This window comes from Salvelinus alpinus, chromosome 35 (genome assembly GCF_045679555.1).
Source record: "Salvelinus alpinus chromosome 35, SLU_Salpinus.1, whole genome shotgun sequence".
NCBI lineage: Eukaryota > Metazoa > Chordata > Actinopteri > Salmoniformes > Salmonidae > Salvelinus > Salvelinus alpinus.
The window spans coordinates 10,446,676-10,464,414 of NC_092120.1; the positions used below are offsets into that span (position 1 = coordinate 10,446,676).

Sequence of the window (17,739 nt, forward strand, 5' to 3'; positions counted from 1 at the left end):
TTTGGCCTCTCTCTTTTCACCCCTTTCTCTGTCCTTCTATCTCTCCCTATCTCCTTCTGGGCTCCAACTCATCCTCCTTGAGCCCTCCGACAGAAAGACATCCAAGTTTATTTATTCGCCTCGTGAGCCTAACCAAACACCGGCAATATGGAGGCCATCAAGAAGAAGATGCTGATGCTGAAGATGGATAAGGAGACTGCTCTGGAAGCGGCTGACCAGTCCGAGATTGACAAAAAGGCAGCTGAGGATAAGAGCAAGCAGGTGGGGACACCTAGCCTAGCTTAGCCTAGCCTAGTATTCTCAGTATAATTCTAGTTAGTAATTAATTAGGTGATGCTAACTCACACACAGTTGATTAACTTTGCTAACTCAAGTAGGCCAACAATTGCTAAGATGCTAACCATACCTTGGTTAGGGGAGGTCAACTGAAGGTTAATCTTGAGGCCTTACAATAGAGCTCAAATTCAAAATTGGTTTGTTAACACTGAATCGAATAATCATTACCTAGAGAAGGCAAGCAACCTATGCTCACACTAAATGTTATTAGCAATAAATAACATAAATTATAATAACTATTCTTCAAGTTAATATATATTATGGCATATACCATATTTATTAACTATGTGTATGTTTTTTGTTTTTACTCAATGATAACAATATTTAGGGAGTTTAAGTCAGAGTTGTTTGAAGAATGCAAACAAATGATCTTGGTATTTCTACCGAAACGTAGAAAAAAATATCCAAATGACAAATCCAAGTTTGACAGCCAGGAGCCTTTAAAAATGTCTAAACTTAATTGACAGATAGTCACAGGAAAAGACAAATGAAGACATTATATCCGGATCCTAAAGTGATCATCGTGTTCCAGAGAGCTCCATAATCTATAATAAGACTGTGCGTGTAGGTATTCTTCTTGACAGTGACAGCTGTCCTCAAGTTGGAATCCAATAGTAGGGTTGGGAACAACGACAAGTACAGGCAATCGTTTTACACAGCAGTCCAGGGATGAAAGCTGAGAGCCTGGGGATATTAATACCCACAATGCATTGGCACTGTAACCCCTCAACACATTCATTCGGCTACTCATACTTGTGGATGTTGGGGATCAATTGCTAATCAAAGGCGACCAATCATTATACATAACATTCCAAAATAGTTTTATTCACTAAGTAATGAACCGAAGCTGGAAATATGTGCCATCTAACATGATTGTTTGCTCTAATCTCCCCCAATGACTTCAATTAATGGTTTTGTACTACAGAAATATGTTTTCGTAAACCTTGAGATGTTGACCTCTATTTCTCACATCTTGCTACTGTATGTGTGGTTCTTTCCACTCTATAGCCTGGTCTTCACACATCTTGGCTTGTCTTACTCTGAGTTTCTTCCCTTTAACCATCCTCTCATACTGTATCTCTCCCTTGCTCTATTGTCCTCTCCTCACTGTCTCTCCATCTCCTCTCTTTCTGCCTGTTTGTCTCTCTCTTTCCCACTCCTCCCTGTCTGTTGTTCTTTCCCTCCGTCAGCATGACGATGCGTTGATCCAGATGCAGAAGAAGCTGAAGGGGACTGAGGATGAGCTGGACAAATATTCTGAGGCCTTGAAGGATGCCCAGGAGAAGCTGGAGGTTGCAGACAAGAAAGCTGCAGATGTAAGTTCCGTTGGCACACCAAACAGCACACCACACAAACTGCCCTCTCACACCCACACATACAAACAAGGCCTCTCTTCCCATCATATTAGTTTCCACATACACAGGTCAGGCCCACACCCTTTCTCTACCTTATTTGGATCCCTCTCTTCCTATCTGTCCCTTGATAATGATGAAATGGTTTTGTCAGGGAAGCGCTCCCCTGATATAGCATGTCCACCTGCCATACTAATAGCTTGCCTTCTTATGGCAAAGCCCTGAGAAGGCTCTCCCATGCCAAAATACCATGTGGTTTAAAACAGGAGAGGTCAGAATGGTGGGGGCGGAGGAAAGGGGGGGGGGGGGGCATGGTGTGTGTAAAGGCCATGTCTACACAGACACTGTCATGGGGCGCGATCGTAAATTCACTCTGCTATCTACTCTGATTTCAGAGCGCTCTCGTCTGAGTGTGCCAGAGTGCAGAATAACTGATGAATTTACGAACGCCCAACACTCGTTGAATGTGGCCGGTGTCAATAAACATCGGCAAAAAAGCTTAATTAAATTGTTGCCACCAGCACACGTTACAGTCAGCAACGCTCTGGATAACAGCCAAACCAGCTCTGCGAGGGTGAGTAAAATGGTCAGAGTGAGGTGTTCTCTCATTTATGTCTGGAAGTAGTTAGCAAGCTAGCTAACTTTAGCCAGTCATCTTGAGTGCTTGAATGCCGTTGTGAGCCCAGAACGCTCAGATCAACCCTACTCTTCGGCCAGAGACACTCCGAGAGCGAAACGCTCTGAATTTACGAACGGACAATCTGACAACGCTCTGAATTTATGAACGCGCACTCTGAGCGCTCTTGGGAACTCCAGAGTGAATTTACGAATGCACCCATAGAGACAATGCTGTTAAACCCCCCTGCTGGTCCATACCATGTGGTAGATAGGCCCTGAAAAATAAAAGCCGTAAGAGACCTTGAGAGGAGCCAGAATCCGCAGTGAGGATAAAGATAACACAACATCTATGCCCTGGCTCGTGTGGCATCTCATACAATCTAATGGCATAGTGTCATGACTTTTGGTCTCAGTTGCCAGGACAGAATATCCCTTCAGTCTTTAGTTAGTCTCGAGGGACAGAGTCACAACAAGACATTAGTGAGGCAGGAGACATTCACAGTCAGGTGGAGAGATCTACACGTACTGTGGGGGCTATTACAAACCCTGAAGTGTGGCATTCTGTAACCACACAACACAAAGCAAAATGGCCATCCAGGGTCAGCCATAAAATATATACTGCTCCCCCTCCTCCTCCCCCACCAACCGGCAAGCACCACCCCCTGTAGTGGCATTTCAGTGCAAAGCCTCTCGGCATCCAAGAGGGGGTGAAATTGATTTAGACAGGGTGTCACTCTGCATAGCCAGCTGGCTACAAGCCCCCCTTCCCCTCTGCTCTGCACCCAATGGGGGATTAGTGCTAATAGTGTCGCCATGTCACTGCTGTTATTACTCCTGTCATCATTGTGTTCCCGGTGACTAGGGAGAGTGTAGTGGGGACGATTAATATCGGTACACCTTCAAACTACTCGGGTTCAAATGTCATTGACACTCCCAGACTGGTGTAATCCACTGTGGAGTCCTGGGGTGTCCACTGCTCCTTTACTGAGGATTAGGGATGCGTTTCAAATGATTGGCTTGCTCTTTGTTGAGATAATCTTTCCTGGAACATTCTATTGGGAGACGTGTGGCTGGCACACATTACTTTATCTTCTAATGGAGTTGCTAGTGTTTCCTGACCCTTCATTAAATGACAAGATACATAAGAAACCACCAAGAGATCAACTGCAGTATTTTTAACATAGCTCTGTCCGCTTAGAGTTACAAAGGCAGATCAAAAGAACTTATCCAGTATCCAATTATCATTTGATTATTTAATTGATTTAAATCAAATCAAATGTATTTATATAGCCCTTCCTACATCAGCTGATATCTCAAAGTGCTGTACAGAAACCACCAAAATCATAACTTACATTTAAAATAAAATGCAACGCCACTCGTGATTCATATGTCCCCCAAAAAACTGAACCAGTACCTGGGCTTGATGAGATGATGAATATGACAAGATCTCCTCTGACGCCTAGGATCCTTTAATTCAAAGTCACATTAACCAGCTCCGCAAACGTTATAATGTCAAAATATGTTCGGTACTCATCAAAATATGGAGTTTTGCAGAGCAACTATCGTCATTACTGCCGTTGCGCACGGTATGTACTTCCAAAAAAGTTTAAAATAAAAAGAAATATATATATATTGGGATACAGTAGCGCTGCTGGATCAGCCGACTTGTGCGTGGCAGCAATTAGTGATTTTATTGCAGGTGCCGAAGATGGATTTGGCACACGCGAACTTGGTAAAAAACAATAGATACTTTTTATTCAGACCTTTTTTGGAAGCACATACCGTGGGTAACGGCAGTAATGACGATAGTTGCTCTCCAACTAGTTGTATTTTGACATTATAAGTTTGCAGCGCTTGTTAATGGGACTTTTAATTTGAATTTAAGGATCCTGGACGAGAGGAGATATCGTCATATTCATAATCTCCTCAAACCCAGGTACTGGTTCAGCCAAATACTGGCTAGTATGTGTAATCATGGGAACATTTGGTGGTTAGACAAGCCATTCTCAAGTCCACATACAACTTCATATTTGTACATGTCAATGGACATCACCCATGGACCACCACATTTCTGGATACATGGGGCGAAAAGAGTAGTAATACGCAATTTAAGCCATCTCACATCTATTGAATACCAGGGAATGAATCTTTACATACACTAAAACCATCACGTACAACATTTATATCCTGCAAGATGTGTCACCTGAGCATGGGCTAAAAGCAGGGGTCTCAAGCCAACACATTTCACAATTAGCCAGAGCATTACACGGCAGTATGCATCTTCTTTATGCTAAATAAAACCACTCACTGCCTTCCAGTCCAGATAATGGCCTGGCCAGCTGGCATATGCAGCTTGGACAGATGGCCCTGTGAGCTGAGGGCAGCCAGCCAAGAGTGCCTGGAAGAGTTGGGCCATGACAATACACTGCAGACAGGACCTAGACCTATAGTGACAAAAGTAAATCCTGAAGAGTAAAGATATTGCTTCAGATGAACCGTATTGCTACCCACTGGCCACACTGGTCGAATCGACGTCGTTTCCATGTCATTTCAATGAAAGTACGTTCAACAAACGTGCAATAGATAGATGTTAAATTGATGTCTATGCCCAGTGTGTGGGTTACAGGCTGGTCTCATAGACTAGACGTAACAAACTAAATGTAAATCCAAGACACTCAAATTAGTATGATATGTTACATTTGGTATGGTTACATAAGACAGATGGTTGCTTAAGGCAAAAACGAAATTAAGGTGGCTGCGAGATCAAATCTCATCACAGACAGCTTTATAATTTTAGATAATTAGCAACTTTTCAACTACTTACTACTTTTGAGCTACTTTGCAAACTACTTAGCATGTTAGCTAACTCTTCCCCTAACATTACCCCTTTTAGCTAACCCTTCCCCGAACCTTAACCCTTTTAGCTCATCATTTCTGTAACCTTAACCCTTTAAACTAACTCCTAAACTTAACCCTAACCAGTAACCTAGCTAACGTTAGCCAGCTACCTAACATTAGTCACCTAGCTAGATTTTGTAACATATCATACGTTTTGCTAATTCGTAACATATTGTACTTTTTGAAAATTCACAACATATTGTATGTTTTGCAAATTCGTCAAATGTTTTACATTTAGCTAATTCGTAACATATAATACAAATTGTAAATCATAACATATCATGCGAAATGGGTGACGGACATCCATAAATTGATACATATATGGAATAACATTTCATACTAAATGGAGTGTCTCGGATTTACGTACATAATAATACGAACAATTCTGAGACCAGGTTGAGCTACTAGCTAGCTCTAAATATGACAATTTGTGTTTACTGTTTCATTGTCTTTGCGTTGGAGAACTTTATTGAATTAACATTTGGTTAAAGTAAAAATGATCCAGGTGGCGGGAATATATAAGGCGTCAGTTCCCCTTTGACAGGGCGGAGTAGACCGGAAGCGTGCTGTCTGCTGAAATAAGGAAGAGAAGAGAACGAGGCAACTGAACAGTGGAGGGAGAGAGTAACCGTCTTTTTTTTGCACAACTTTGCTCCAAATTCTTAGCAATTTGCTTATTCATCTTCAATAGACAACTGGAACCATCGCCCATACATTTTGCTTAAAAGGAAAATACTACTTGTATTCATCTTGTTGGAACTGCCTTTCGAACCTATAGCAGTTACTGTAGCCGCTAGCTAGCTAACGACGCTGTCTCACTGTGTACATTGACACATCGAGGTGAAAACTTTGATTTACAATTTTTAGGCTAGTCTAATTGATTCATTCGGCATAGTTATCAATCGAACTACTTGACGTTTTTATGCCGGTAAGAATTAATTTAGACTATAAGCTGACTCCCTACAGTGTTGAGTAACGTTAGATTGAAAGAAACAAAGCTCTGTTCTAATTTCCAGTTTGGACTCGTTGGCGGGGCGTTGCTGTGTCTGTTCGGGAAAACATCGCATCGGGAACGACGTTTGCCAGCTTGCAACCAATCGAACTGGAACGACTAACGTTAGCATCCTACACGAACTAGTTATTAGAAACGCGTTTTCAATCTTTGCAAGTTACCTATCGAATTAAATCAACTGAAGAAAATGGCCAATAGCATCGAGGCAGTGAAGCGAAAAATTAAAGTTTTGCAGCAACAGGCGGATGAAGCCGAGGAAAGAGCCGAGACTTTGCAAAGACAGGTTGAAGAGGAGAAGCGGTCAAGGGAACAGGTAACGTTGCAATAACCTTCCGGCATCTGCCAACTTCAGGCTTTGACTTATCTAGATGCTAGTTACAGGTCTTAGATGCATTGATTTGTTACGCTATGGGAACTTTCCAGTACAGTTTGAACTGACCCCCCTACCCTAGTCAGTTGGCTGGGTGGCTACCGTTAGCACTTATTGTCGGTTTCTTCCGCTGGCTCAGTCCAATAGCCTCATATTGGAGGTGAAAGAAGCTTGACAAATTCGTGCTAAATCAGATACCCAGCTACCTGTCGTCCTCATAGAGAGAGAGAAGACATCATGGATTTAACCAGTTTTAGCATGGCCATTGTCATTTTAAAGTAGTGCATTGGGTTGGGAGCAATCAGCCAATGATCAGCACCTTTTATTCAAATTGGGTGCGATGGTTTGTAAATGGATTTAAGATATAACAGCCATCAAGAGGCCACAATAAATGAGACAATATTTGGTTCAGGACTCCAGCACTACAGGTGGCGGTAAACCACCAATATTGGCTTTCCAATTTTTTTAAACACAAGAAAAGTGACTACTTTTTAAAATGGATATGTTTAACCGATGTGAAATGGCTAGCAAGTTAGTGGGGTGCGCGCTAATAGCGTTTCAATCTGTGACGTCACTCGTTCAGAGACCTTGTAGTTCTGGCTTTTGTGGAGCGATGGTTAACGATGCTTGTGGCTGTTGTCGATGTGTGCAGAGGTTCCCTGGTTCGAGCCCAGGTAGGGGCAAGGAGAGGGACTGAAGCTATACTGTTACATATGGTTTCAATATATTACATGTAAATATATATATCTATTTTTTATATTGAACCTTTATTTAACTAGGCAAGTCAGTTAAGAACAAATTCTTATTTACAATTATGTCCTACCGGGGAACAGTGGGTAACTTGTTCAGGGGCAGAACTGCAGATTTTTACCTCGTCAGCTCAGGGATTCGATCATGCAACCTTTCGGTTACTGGCCTGACGCTCTAGGCTACCTGATGGGTTAGCTGACCACTTGACGAACGACGTGTGCGCTTCGTTGGGGCAGAAGTTAGCTTGTTGTTATTCTGGATGGCCAAATTGCTAACAAGAATGACAAACTGTCATGTGGGGAATCGTAAGTGGCTCGTTTCATGTTCTTGATACCATGTCTTGTTTTGAGGTGTTCATGTCAATGCTAATATGTCTGAAATTACCTAGCTAACCAAAAATCTGTAACGATGTATTTGAGACAAGTTCTCATTGTGCACATGCATTTGTTTTCAAAAATCATTGGAGACCAAATATAGCTTACACGTTGTCAACAATCTAAGCCAACTCAGTCTGTTTTGTCCCATAGTTGTCCATTTTTGTTGGTTAACAACCAATCCGTCTGTGGCGCAGCCCATGCTGTTGCAGACACTATAATGGCACAGATACAAAGATGGGTCCTCGATCCATCTCTATGAGCGTCCTGCATTTCCAACTATCTTAAGAATAATTGTACCTAAAGGTCTTTGCGTCTTTCATTGATTGGATATGTATTATTTGTGCAATGCTAATTCCAAGATGAAAGTCGGTCAAATGCTTTGAATAGTTTGTATTTCCGTTGTCCCTGCATTTCCCCATTCACTGGAATTTCAAATGCTTGGCCCTCAACAACTTGCCAAATTCCTCCTCTAAGCTCACTAGTAGCTAGTGATGTAAGCGCCTGGGTTGCCACACAGTGCAACATTTATTGCGGTTTTATGGCACACTACTTTGGCCCAGGCCCCAGTTGTAATTCTATGATGTAATTCTGTGGTTAAATTCGAGGTTAACTTGGTCAACAGATATGCGCTCAGTGTCTTTTTCAAGGAGGTACACAAGTGCTACTGTTATTTGGCGCAACACAATAATTGGATATGTAAGGCCATTCCATAGCATTTGACTGCAAGAAATAGCCTATACAGTGGACAGTCAGTTTTTAAAATGAGAGGGTCTCTCTGTCAACAGTTATACTCTAGCACAGAGGCCTGCTTTGGAAGCGGGTGAGACAGAGCGCAAGGCTCCCGTGGAGTCATTCTACTATTGTGCACAGGAAGTGTGGTTGCCAACTGATTGTGGTGGGGCTTTTTTTTGTCAGAGGAAATGACAACGGACAACTAAAATTGTGTGTGTTACCTAAGTGAAAGACAACCTGACAATGAATGTTTGGCCCTTTTCCCACAGAATAAATCAGGCCTAGTCTGAAGGAGTTATGTTGTATCATTCCACCTGTCTGACTCAGCCTTCTGGAAGTCTACACTATTCAGAAATGCTACTACTCTATTACATAAGCTCCTCTGAAGACTCGGATCATGTTGCATCTTGGTCATAAGGCGTGTACAAACACTAAACACCACCAAGCTAACTAGACACCTCATTCTCAGGTCTAGAGCTGAAATGTCTCTGCGCTACAGTGTTCTCCATAGAGGAATTTGAAGATGCATACACATGCTCCTCACTTCCAATAGTCTAGAATAGTATATTAATTAGAGGTCGACCGATTTAATCGGCATGGCCAATTTTAGTTAGGGCCGATTTCAGGTTTTCATAACAATCGGTAATCGGCCTTTTTGGATGCCGATTACATTGCAATCCACAAGGAGACTGCGTGGCAGGCTGACCACCTGTTACGTGAGTTTTGGCATAAAAAAGACCATGTGGCTGCAAGGATCCAAGGTAAGTTTAATTCTAGCTAGCAACTTATCTTATATAAAAAATCTTCGTAGTCACTAGTTAACTACACATGGTTGATGATATTACTAGGTTAACTAGCTTGTTCTGCGTTGCATATAATTAATTTATCGAATCACAGCTTACTTCGCCAAACGGGTGATTTAACAAAATCACATTTGCAAAAAAAGCACAATCGTTGCACAAATGTACCTAACCATAAACATCAATGCCTTTCTTAAAATCAATACACAAGTATATTTTTTAAAACTGCATATGTAGTCAAAAGATTCATGTCAGCAGCCAATATTAACTAGGGAAATTGTCACTTCTCTTGCGTTCAGTGCAAGCAGAGTCAGGGTATATGCAGCAGTTTGGGCTGCCTGGATCGTTGCGAACTGTGTGAAGACCATTTCTTCCTAACAAAGACCGTAATTAATTTGCCATAATTTTACCTAATTATGACAACGTTGAAGGTTGTGCAATGTAACAGCAATATTTAGACTTAGGGATGCCACCCGTTAGATAAAATATGGAAAGGTTCCATATTTCACTCTAAGAATAAATGTTTTCAAAATGATAGTTTCTGGATTTGACCATACTAATGACCTAAGGCTCGTATTTCTGTGTGCCTATTATATTATAATTAAGTCTATGATTTGATAGAGCAGTCTGACTGAGCGGTGGTAGGCAGCAGCAGGCTCGTAAGCATTCATTCAAACAGCACTTTCCTGCGTTTGCCAGCAGCTCTTAGCAATGCTTGAAGCACAGCTCTGTTTATGACTTCAAGCCTATCAACTCCCGAGATTAGGCTGGCAATACTATAGTGCCTATAAAAACATCCAATAGTCAAAAGTATATGAAATACAAATGGTATAGAGAGAAATAGTCCTATAATGACTACAACCTAAAACTTCTTAACTGGGAATATTGAAGACTGTTAAAAGTTAAAAGTAACCTCCAAGGAACTTAAACGTTAAAGATTTTTTACATGGCACATATTGCACTTACTTTCTTCTCCAACACTGTTTTTGCATTATTTAAATCAAATTGAACATGTTTGAGACTAAATAGATTTTAAGTTAAAATAAGTGTTCATTCAGGATTGTTAATCGTCTGATTTAATTGATATTGGCTTTTTTTGGTCCTCCAATAATCGGTATCGGCGTTGAAAAATCATAATCGGTCGACCTCTAATATTAATTCATACATCCACCACCATGGCTGCAAAATACCACCTCCAGAATGTTCTTGGTCAGACAGGAAGTAGATAACTAATAGCACTCTTTTCTTTTAGTGACCGAGAAATATTTCAAGGGTGCGAGGGATCCGGAGGGGGCAAGGGCTGTTGAGGGGGTGCCGATTTGCATATCTCTATGGCGCTGGCCTACGTTGGTGAGGGCCTTCCTTCGTAAAGGCTGTCAAACACTTGCATGCCAGTGCCATGGCAACCGGGGTTTGTCTGTGCTCCGAAGTCGTTCTTTCATGCAGCCACAGCAGGTTGTGTTTGTGTGTAGTAGGGGTAGTTAATCAAGTGTAGCCGTATACATCTACATCTGAAAGGTGCTGTCATTGCTTATGCACCCCTTCTGTTTTTAGTTTGGTTGGCTGTGTCTCAATATTGCAGCGTTAGATTTACATTATTTTCATCTGACAGATGGTCTTACCCAAAGCCATAGAGGAGAGTTTGTGGTTTCAACCTAAATGCTTCTGATACTCTTTGCTGACATGATTCTATGGTCGTCATGCTAGCGTCTCCTGGGCAGTATTTGAAAACAGTGGCAGAAGGATCATGGCACCCAGCTCTATGGTTGGTCAAACGCTTTACCCATTTATGCTTGGTCTCATCCACATTTACTAGATGGTGCATGCATACAATTTAGCAACTGACTATGGAGGTATTACAAGTAACAGACAGTCCTAATCCTCAATGTGCTTTGCAGTATATACTGAGCTGTGTCAGTGTTAGCCTCCTTCTGGTCCATCTTCTGATCTGGCCATCTGGTTGTGGCTATCTAAGGCTTAATAAGCCTCCTATCCTTCTCTCACTGCTCTTTGTCTTCCGCTCTCTCTTTCTCTGACACCGCATTATTCCTCTGCTTCAAGGCATGGAGAGTGAGAACAGCCAGGCTACTCTCTACAAGGCACTAAAACATTTATTCACTCTTAAGTGCTTTAACCTTCCCCTCATCCGTCTCAGTGCATTCTCTCTCTCCCTTGCTTTTCCATACCCAACCCATCCAGGGTAGGCAGCACAGTTATCTAGGCTGGTGTGCCCAATTAGTGCCATTCATGGCCACATCAATTGGGGAGAGATTCGCTGTGTGCATTAGTGTATGCAACTCTTATGGTGATGAAATGTGATGGGTTGGTGTCCATTACAAAGACTCAGAGCACACTCCCACTTTCCCAGCTCTGTTCCAGTTCAGTGGAGAGTGCTGCTTCTCTCTCACCCATGCATACAGGCAGAGGGAGAGGTGTGTCCTTTAACAGGCCTGTGTGTGTGAGTATGGTTGTTGTGGGATTGCTATTTGTTATGTCATAGTAACTCTCACTCTACCAGTGTGTTGCGGGATTGTAGGCTACGTCACTCTGTAATCCTTTATATCAAAGGTTGAGGTGGTGTGAAATATATCCTTATCGTCATTTAAAGGTACCGATATGTCATGATGTGCTGTCTTTGTTGGAAGAGGTGTCTCAAAGGGCATTTGTGAGCTTATGGTGTACATTTCTTCTCAATAACCTCTGTCCCCATCCAGGCTGAGGCTGAGGTGGCCTCTCTGAACAGGCGTATCCAGCTGGTTGAGGAGGAGTTGGACAGGGCCCAGGAGAGACTGGCCACCGCTCTGCAGAAACTGGAGGAAGCAGAGAAGGCTGCAGATGAGAGCGAGAGGTGTGTTTTTTTTGAATGGGTGAAGGTGGTGTTCAGTTCTCACCGGGTCAACTCACTTCCTCTGATGTCACTTCCTGTTTCTCTAAGCGGGAGGCTTTTGACTTCCTGTCAGGGTTTTAAAGCAGATATGTGGGAGAAGGTCATTGGTGGATGTGAGCTGGAAGTAGCCTATTTGAGGGTGTACCCTGTGGGTAATGAACAAGTTTGTGTATATAGGCTAAGAATCTCTCTCACACACACTGCCCCCTGACCTCTTTGTATCAGTGCCGCTCTGATCTGGCATACATAATAGGGTCCTGACACCACGTATCAGCAGAAGAGGAGAGCTGTATAGTTAGTTTGCCACCAGACTATACAGATATCTGCTCACCGGTTTCTTTCCTACAGTATTTCCTGTGCAGAAAGCTAAGGCCTGCAATACACTGTGTAATATGGTAATTAAGGCCAAAACACTTTTTTGACACTCATGCCCATCTTTCTCTCTCTACCTTCCTTTCTCTCAGGGGTATGAAGGTTATTGAGAACAGGGCCTCCAAGGATGAGGAGAAGATGGAGATGCAGGAGATCCAACTGAAGGAGGCCAAGCACATCGCTGAGGAGGCCGACCGCAAGTATGAGGAGGTGAGCTCATCAGACCCCCCCCAACACACACACACACACACGTCACACATCTAGAACAAGGCTCTGAAGTGGCTTCTGAAGAAGTCTTGGACCGTGCATCACCACTTTCATTCTCTTGCTCTTTTCAAATGTTTTACTTCCTTCACTCTCTGCCTCTTCTCTACCCCTACAGGTGGCTCGTAAGCTGGTGATCATTGAGGGTGATCTGGAGCGTACAGAGGAGAGGGCGGAGCTGGCCGAGGGGTGAGTCACTTTCTCACATTGATGATTTTATATATATCACTGTACCTCTCACCTACAGTCACACTGCATCCGCTTAAGCTTGTAGCAGAACATACACCCACCAGTTCCCTCACTCTTACACTGCAGAAGTAAGTTTAAAGCCACGATGGGCCATTTTGCATGGCGTTACTTAACTGGCCCCAACACGGCTTTGCATGACGCGTTCACTCTCGTCACTTTAGTAGGAACTGCACATCCACTTTTATGTTACTTTTACATGTTTTGAAGATTTGTTGTTACATAACAGTGAACTGGAGGTGCTTATGTTTCTGCTGCATTCACTATGCAACAGAACGATACTGTTACTTTTGTAATTACCTGTAGTATAGCTGAAATATGTATTAATGTCTGGACTAGCACGTTATCATTAGCATAAAAGTGGGAATGCCATAACAGTACCATGACAATATCCAATCTGTCCTCTCCCCGTGTGTGTGTGCGTGCATGTGTCGTGGGTTTACCATACCGACATGTCCCTTTGTCGGTTACCATTTTCTGTTTCCCTCTATCTTATGTCTGTCTCTGTCCATTTTCTCTCGTTCTTTCGCTCTTTCTGCATGCGCTTCTGTGTCATGTGACCCCACCCCCACCCCACTCACTAACAGCAACGCCCGGAGGTTGGAGGAGCAGCTGAGGGGTTTCGACCAATCACTGAAGAGCCTGCAGGCCTCTGAGGACAAGGTACTTTCTCCCTGTTCTTACCAACTACAAGACACAGAATGGTGCCTTATGGGGACCCTCGAAGGGTCTGACTGGGGTCTTCATTACAGACGTCCATAAACACGACCCTCTGAACCTGGTTTGTGAGGACCAGGAATGCTCACGGGGATTTTCAGTCCTCCTACCCTTGCTAACATAAATTCCTGCGTTCATCTGGCTGCATGACTGACCGCTGTAATTGTATAGCTGCTGCCTCCGTGATCCTTTCCCCTTCTCGTGTGTGCTCATTTTCACTTCTCAAACTCTGCATATCATCCGCATGAATTTACCCAGCTTTATCGAGACCTACAGGTGCTCCATATTCCAAGTTTACTAAGAGTATTTGACCACAAACATTCTCCCTTGGTTTATCAGGGATTTGTATGATAAGTCTATGCTTTGTATTGTTGGGATATTATTTAGTTTGTAGCAGAATGGCCATGGTCTGGGTCCCATTCCTCCGAGGTTAAAGTTCATGCCTTTCTCTCCTTGTTTTTCTCTTTGTAAATCTGTCCGTCTGTCTCTACCCCCCACCCTCTAATTCCCCTGTTCATTGTCACGTCTTTACCCCCCACCTTATCCATTGACCTTTGTCCTCATTTTCCTTACTCCCTCTTCTACCCACCCTCTTCCTCATCCCCCTATTCCCACACCCTGTTAAAACCCCAACCCCAAATGAACCGCAAAAAAAACAAAATACTGCAGCAAATGCGCCGAGTTGGAGGAGGAGCTGAAAAATGTCAGCAATAACTTAAAGTCCCTGGAAGCCCAAGCTGAGAAGGTAGGAGGGAGGGAGGGAAAACCCCTGCATGTTTGGAACTGAACGTAACTACACCCAGGCCAGTCCTGGAGACAACTACAGGTCCATTGACCACCTAAAACCCTCCAAAGCCTTATTGAACTGAAATGAGGGGAATGGAAAATGAGTGTTGCTGGTGAATGTCTTTAACTACAATATGGTGACCATAACCCTGGATGTTGTGCATAACCTCAATTTGAAATGTTTGGTTTCCTTTGAGAAGGGATAAGTATTCTCTAATGTTTTAATAAGCATGTGTACTGGTATATGCTACAGAATGCTTGTCTTTAGTCTAATGCCATGTGTAATCAACTTACTTAATTAAAGTAGAGGCAGACCTGTTTGCCTTGTAATGGTGTCTGGCATTGTGTCACGCCCACAGCCTCAGCAAGTCAGTTGTGTTTCAGACATCCCCCAGAACCGGTTTGGTTCCTGCTCCCGTAACCACATGCATGTGCACCATAAGCTGGTCTCTGTTTGGATGAACCGACCGATCAAACTGCCAGCATCACAAATTCCCAGTCAACAACGAAGTCAGACGTTAGATTGCCTGGAATGTAGACAAGTACTCTAACAGCTCTAGAAGGCTCACCAAACCTGAGGAAAATCCAGACACACAGATGTTCTCCTGTTGCCATTAAAGTGGAACGAGGAAGTACATATAAGCAGGCATCAAAACCAGCTCACCGGGGACTCCTCAATCCTGAACATCTGTTTCTTTCTCCCATCTGAAAGGGCCCAGGACTGGTTCTAACTAAGGTGTTTCAGGGCAGGGAGGGAGTCTGCATGGTGATTGTCTGCTGTGGTGTAATCCTTAAGGTCTTCTGGATAAGAGGCCACACCCTGACTTTGCAGCTGCAAGAATGCAAACCCACATCTGTCCTAACCCCCCCCCCCCCCCCCCCCCTCTAGGGTGATGACACTGTACTGCACAACACCAGTGCTCTGTAGCTCAGAGAAAGAGGCCTTTTCAGCAAACTCCCATTGCCAAACGAGTGTCTGCCAATGATGTCATCTGACGAGAAGCCTGTTTTTGTTTTCATTCTTTTTCTCCCACCCAAACTCTAGCTGCATTGAAAGCTGCACAGATAGAAAAACGGTCAATCTCTAACTCCTCAGGCATGTTGAGTCACACTCAGTCTACACACCTTCTCTCAAAAGCTTCACAGCTTGATGAGCCCATGCCTTCCCACTGCACTGTTGCAGCTCGGTCCGCACAAAGGTGGTAGCAAAGATATTTATAACTAACCAAAGAGTTTATCTGTGTCGTTTAGTGGGAGCAAATTAAGCATAGTGGGCAGAACAAGCAAGGAGGTGTGCCAAACACGAATTAGTGAGATCCTATTGGTGCGTTGTAGCATATTTCCATTAGGGAACGCTCCCTCTGAAGTGCGCGTGTGCACAAACTCAATTCGACCTTGCACTCCCAACAAAGCACGTTTTTAACTTTGGCAAAGCGTCAGGTCACTAAAACTTTGTGCACTGTGTCCATAACAGATTCTAGTTGTGTACAAATGTCGGCCCAGCTTCACCTAGTTCCATCCTCTCACTACCCTCGACTGGAGTTCCTCTCGCTACCATATTTGGTGGTGAACATTCTAAACGGATAGCCCTGCAAATTGTCTGGGTTGCCCCTTCTGTCTGTGGTGGTAGAGTGGGTAGAGTTGCCACTGGCAACCTGTTTCGACTCAAACACAAATACTCATCATACAGCAGCCACATTCAAAAGCTTATGACCAGACTGAGTACTCAAAAGGAATGAGGAATAATAAGAATCTGTTTCTCCTAATTGTAGGCCAACCCCCTTCCCAGGGGGTTTCTTTGCAGGTCAGTATCTGTTCCTAATTACAGTCGCAGATGTCCCGCCATGTTTCTACTACATGACAGAAGAATCATGGCTGTTCTATGCGAAAGCTCTGTTGTGCTGTCCTGAATAAACCCGAGGACTCCCTAGTGTCCCAAACGTGTGGTTCTCTGATTGGCTTTTCTCTTCCTTTGTCCCCTACAGTACTCCCAGAAAGAGGACAAGTATGAGGAGGAGATCAAGATCCTGACCGACAAACTCAAAGAGGTGAGATTCCCCAGAAACGCCTATCATGAATCTCTGAATGGTTGATGACTGATGCTGTGATATGTGCCTGTATTGCTGTGGTGGGTTTAATAAACTTGTTATTTTCCCATAGGCTGAAACCCGTGCTGAGTTTGCTGAGAGATCAGTGGCCAAACTGGAAAAGACCATTGATGACCTGGAAGGTAGGACTCTCACTCTCCACATTGTTGTAATTTCACAGTACTGTTATGAGGTGTTATAAACTGTACTCTCCCTCCTGTACCCTCTCTGGCTTTGTCTTTCTCTCATCCCCCTTGGTGTACATCTCTCCTCATCCCTTTCTCCTCTCCCCCCTCTGTGCGCCCACAGATGAGCTCTATGCACAGAAATTGAAGTACAAAGCCATTAGTGAGGAGTTGGACCATGCCCTCAATGACATGACCTCCATGTAAATACTCATTTAGATGCCTGTTGTGGTGTGGGTTGAACTGGAGTGTGTTAATAACAGTATGCTTCAGTAACAGTATGCAGACTGTCATAAGGGGATGGTACAAGTTGAGTTGCTAGGGAACTATTGTAGTGGAATGTGCTCTGGTAGCCTTTGGCTGTTTGCTGGAAAATGTATTGAGGCATAGCCTACCATGTACACTTCCATGCACACATACCATTTTATTCTGACTCTAGAGATAGACATATTGTAGATGGATACAAGCATATGGTAGCTACAAGTAAATCTGCAGTGGGAGAAGAACGTATCCAGAGACCTTGAACTTTCCCCTTTATATCTTATCAATCACTTCTGCAAAGTAACGGATGTGAGCTGTCACCTTGGCAACGGCACAACACAAGACACGAACACTAAGACTTTATGTAGATATGGCTCGCACACTATCACATGTAACCGTGGACATATTATATTTTTATGGAAATCAATGCGCTTGACTCTAGCCTAGGTCAGGGATTCCATTTGGAACTATTGATTTGCAGCTTGTGTGTATGTTATCTGCTTGTTTAGTTGGCCAATTTCTTTCAGTCTAATTCAATTACAAGTTTGAGTATCCCAGTCTTCTACTGTAATACACTTAAAGGGCAATTCCGCCACTTTAACATCATTCATCTCCAGCACCAAACCAGTGTCTACATATGTGAAAATTGAGCATTTCTGTGGTTAAAGGGCCTAAAAAAATGATGCTTA

At 43.3% G+C, this 17,739-nt stretch overlaps 1 protein-coding gene across 9 annotated transcripts in view; it reads left to right on the plus strand.

The window, feature by feature from the left end:
- The window catches only part of LOC139564387 (tropomyosin alpha-3 chain-like), a 26,337-nt gene continuing 8,598 nt past the window's right edge, over positions 1-17,739 (plus strand). The window contains exons 1-9 of one of the 9 annotated variants that reach the window (XM_071383873.1): positions 1-261; positions 1,527-1,652; positions 11,960-12,093; positions 12,597-12,714; positions 12,887-12,957; positions 14,401-14,476; positions 16,503-16,565; positions 16,678-16,747; positions 16,914-16,992. In XM_071383873.1, the coding sequence (XP_071239974.1) occupies positions 148-261; positions 1,527-1,652; positions 11,960-12,093; positions 12,597-12,714; positions 12,887-12,957; positions 14,401-14,476; positions 16,503-16,565; positions 16,678-16,747; positions 16,914-16,992 (851 nt within the window). In that variant the 5' untranslated portion in view covers positions 1-147. Of the gene's footprint in view, positions 262-1,526; positions 1,653-5,751; positions 6,530-11,959; positions 12,094-12,596; positions 12,715-12,886; positions 12,958-13,601; positions 13,678-14,400; positions 14,477-16,502; positions 16,566-16,677; positions 16,748-16,913; positions 16,993-17,739 lie in introns of those variants that run through there. The other 8 variants (XM_071383871.1, XM_071383872.1, XM_071383870.1 and 5 more) reach the window with 8 other exon arrangements.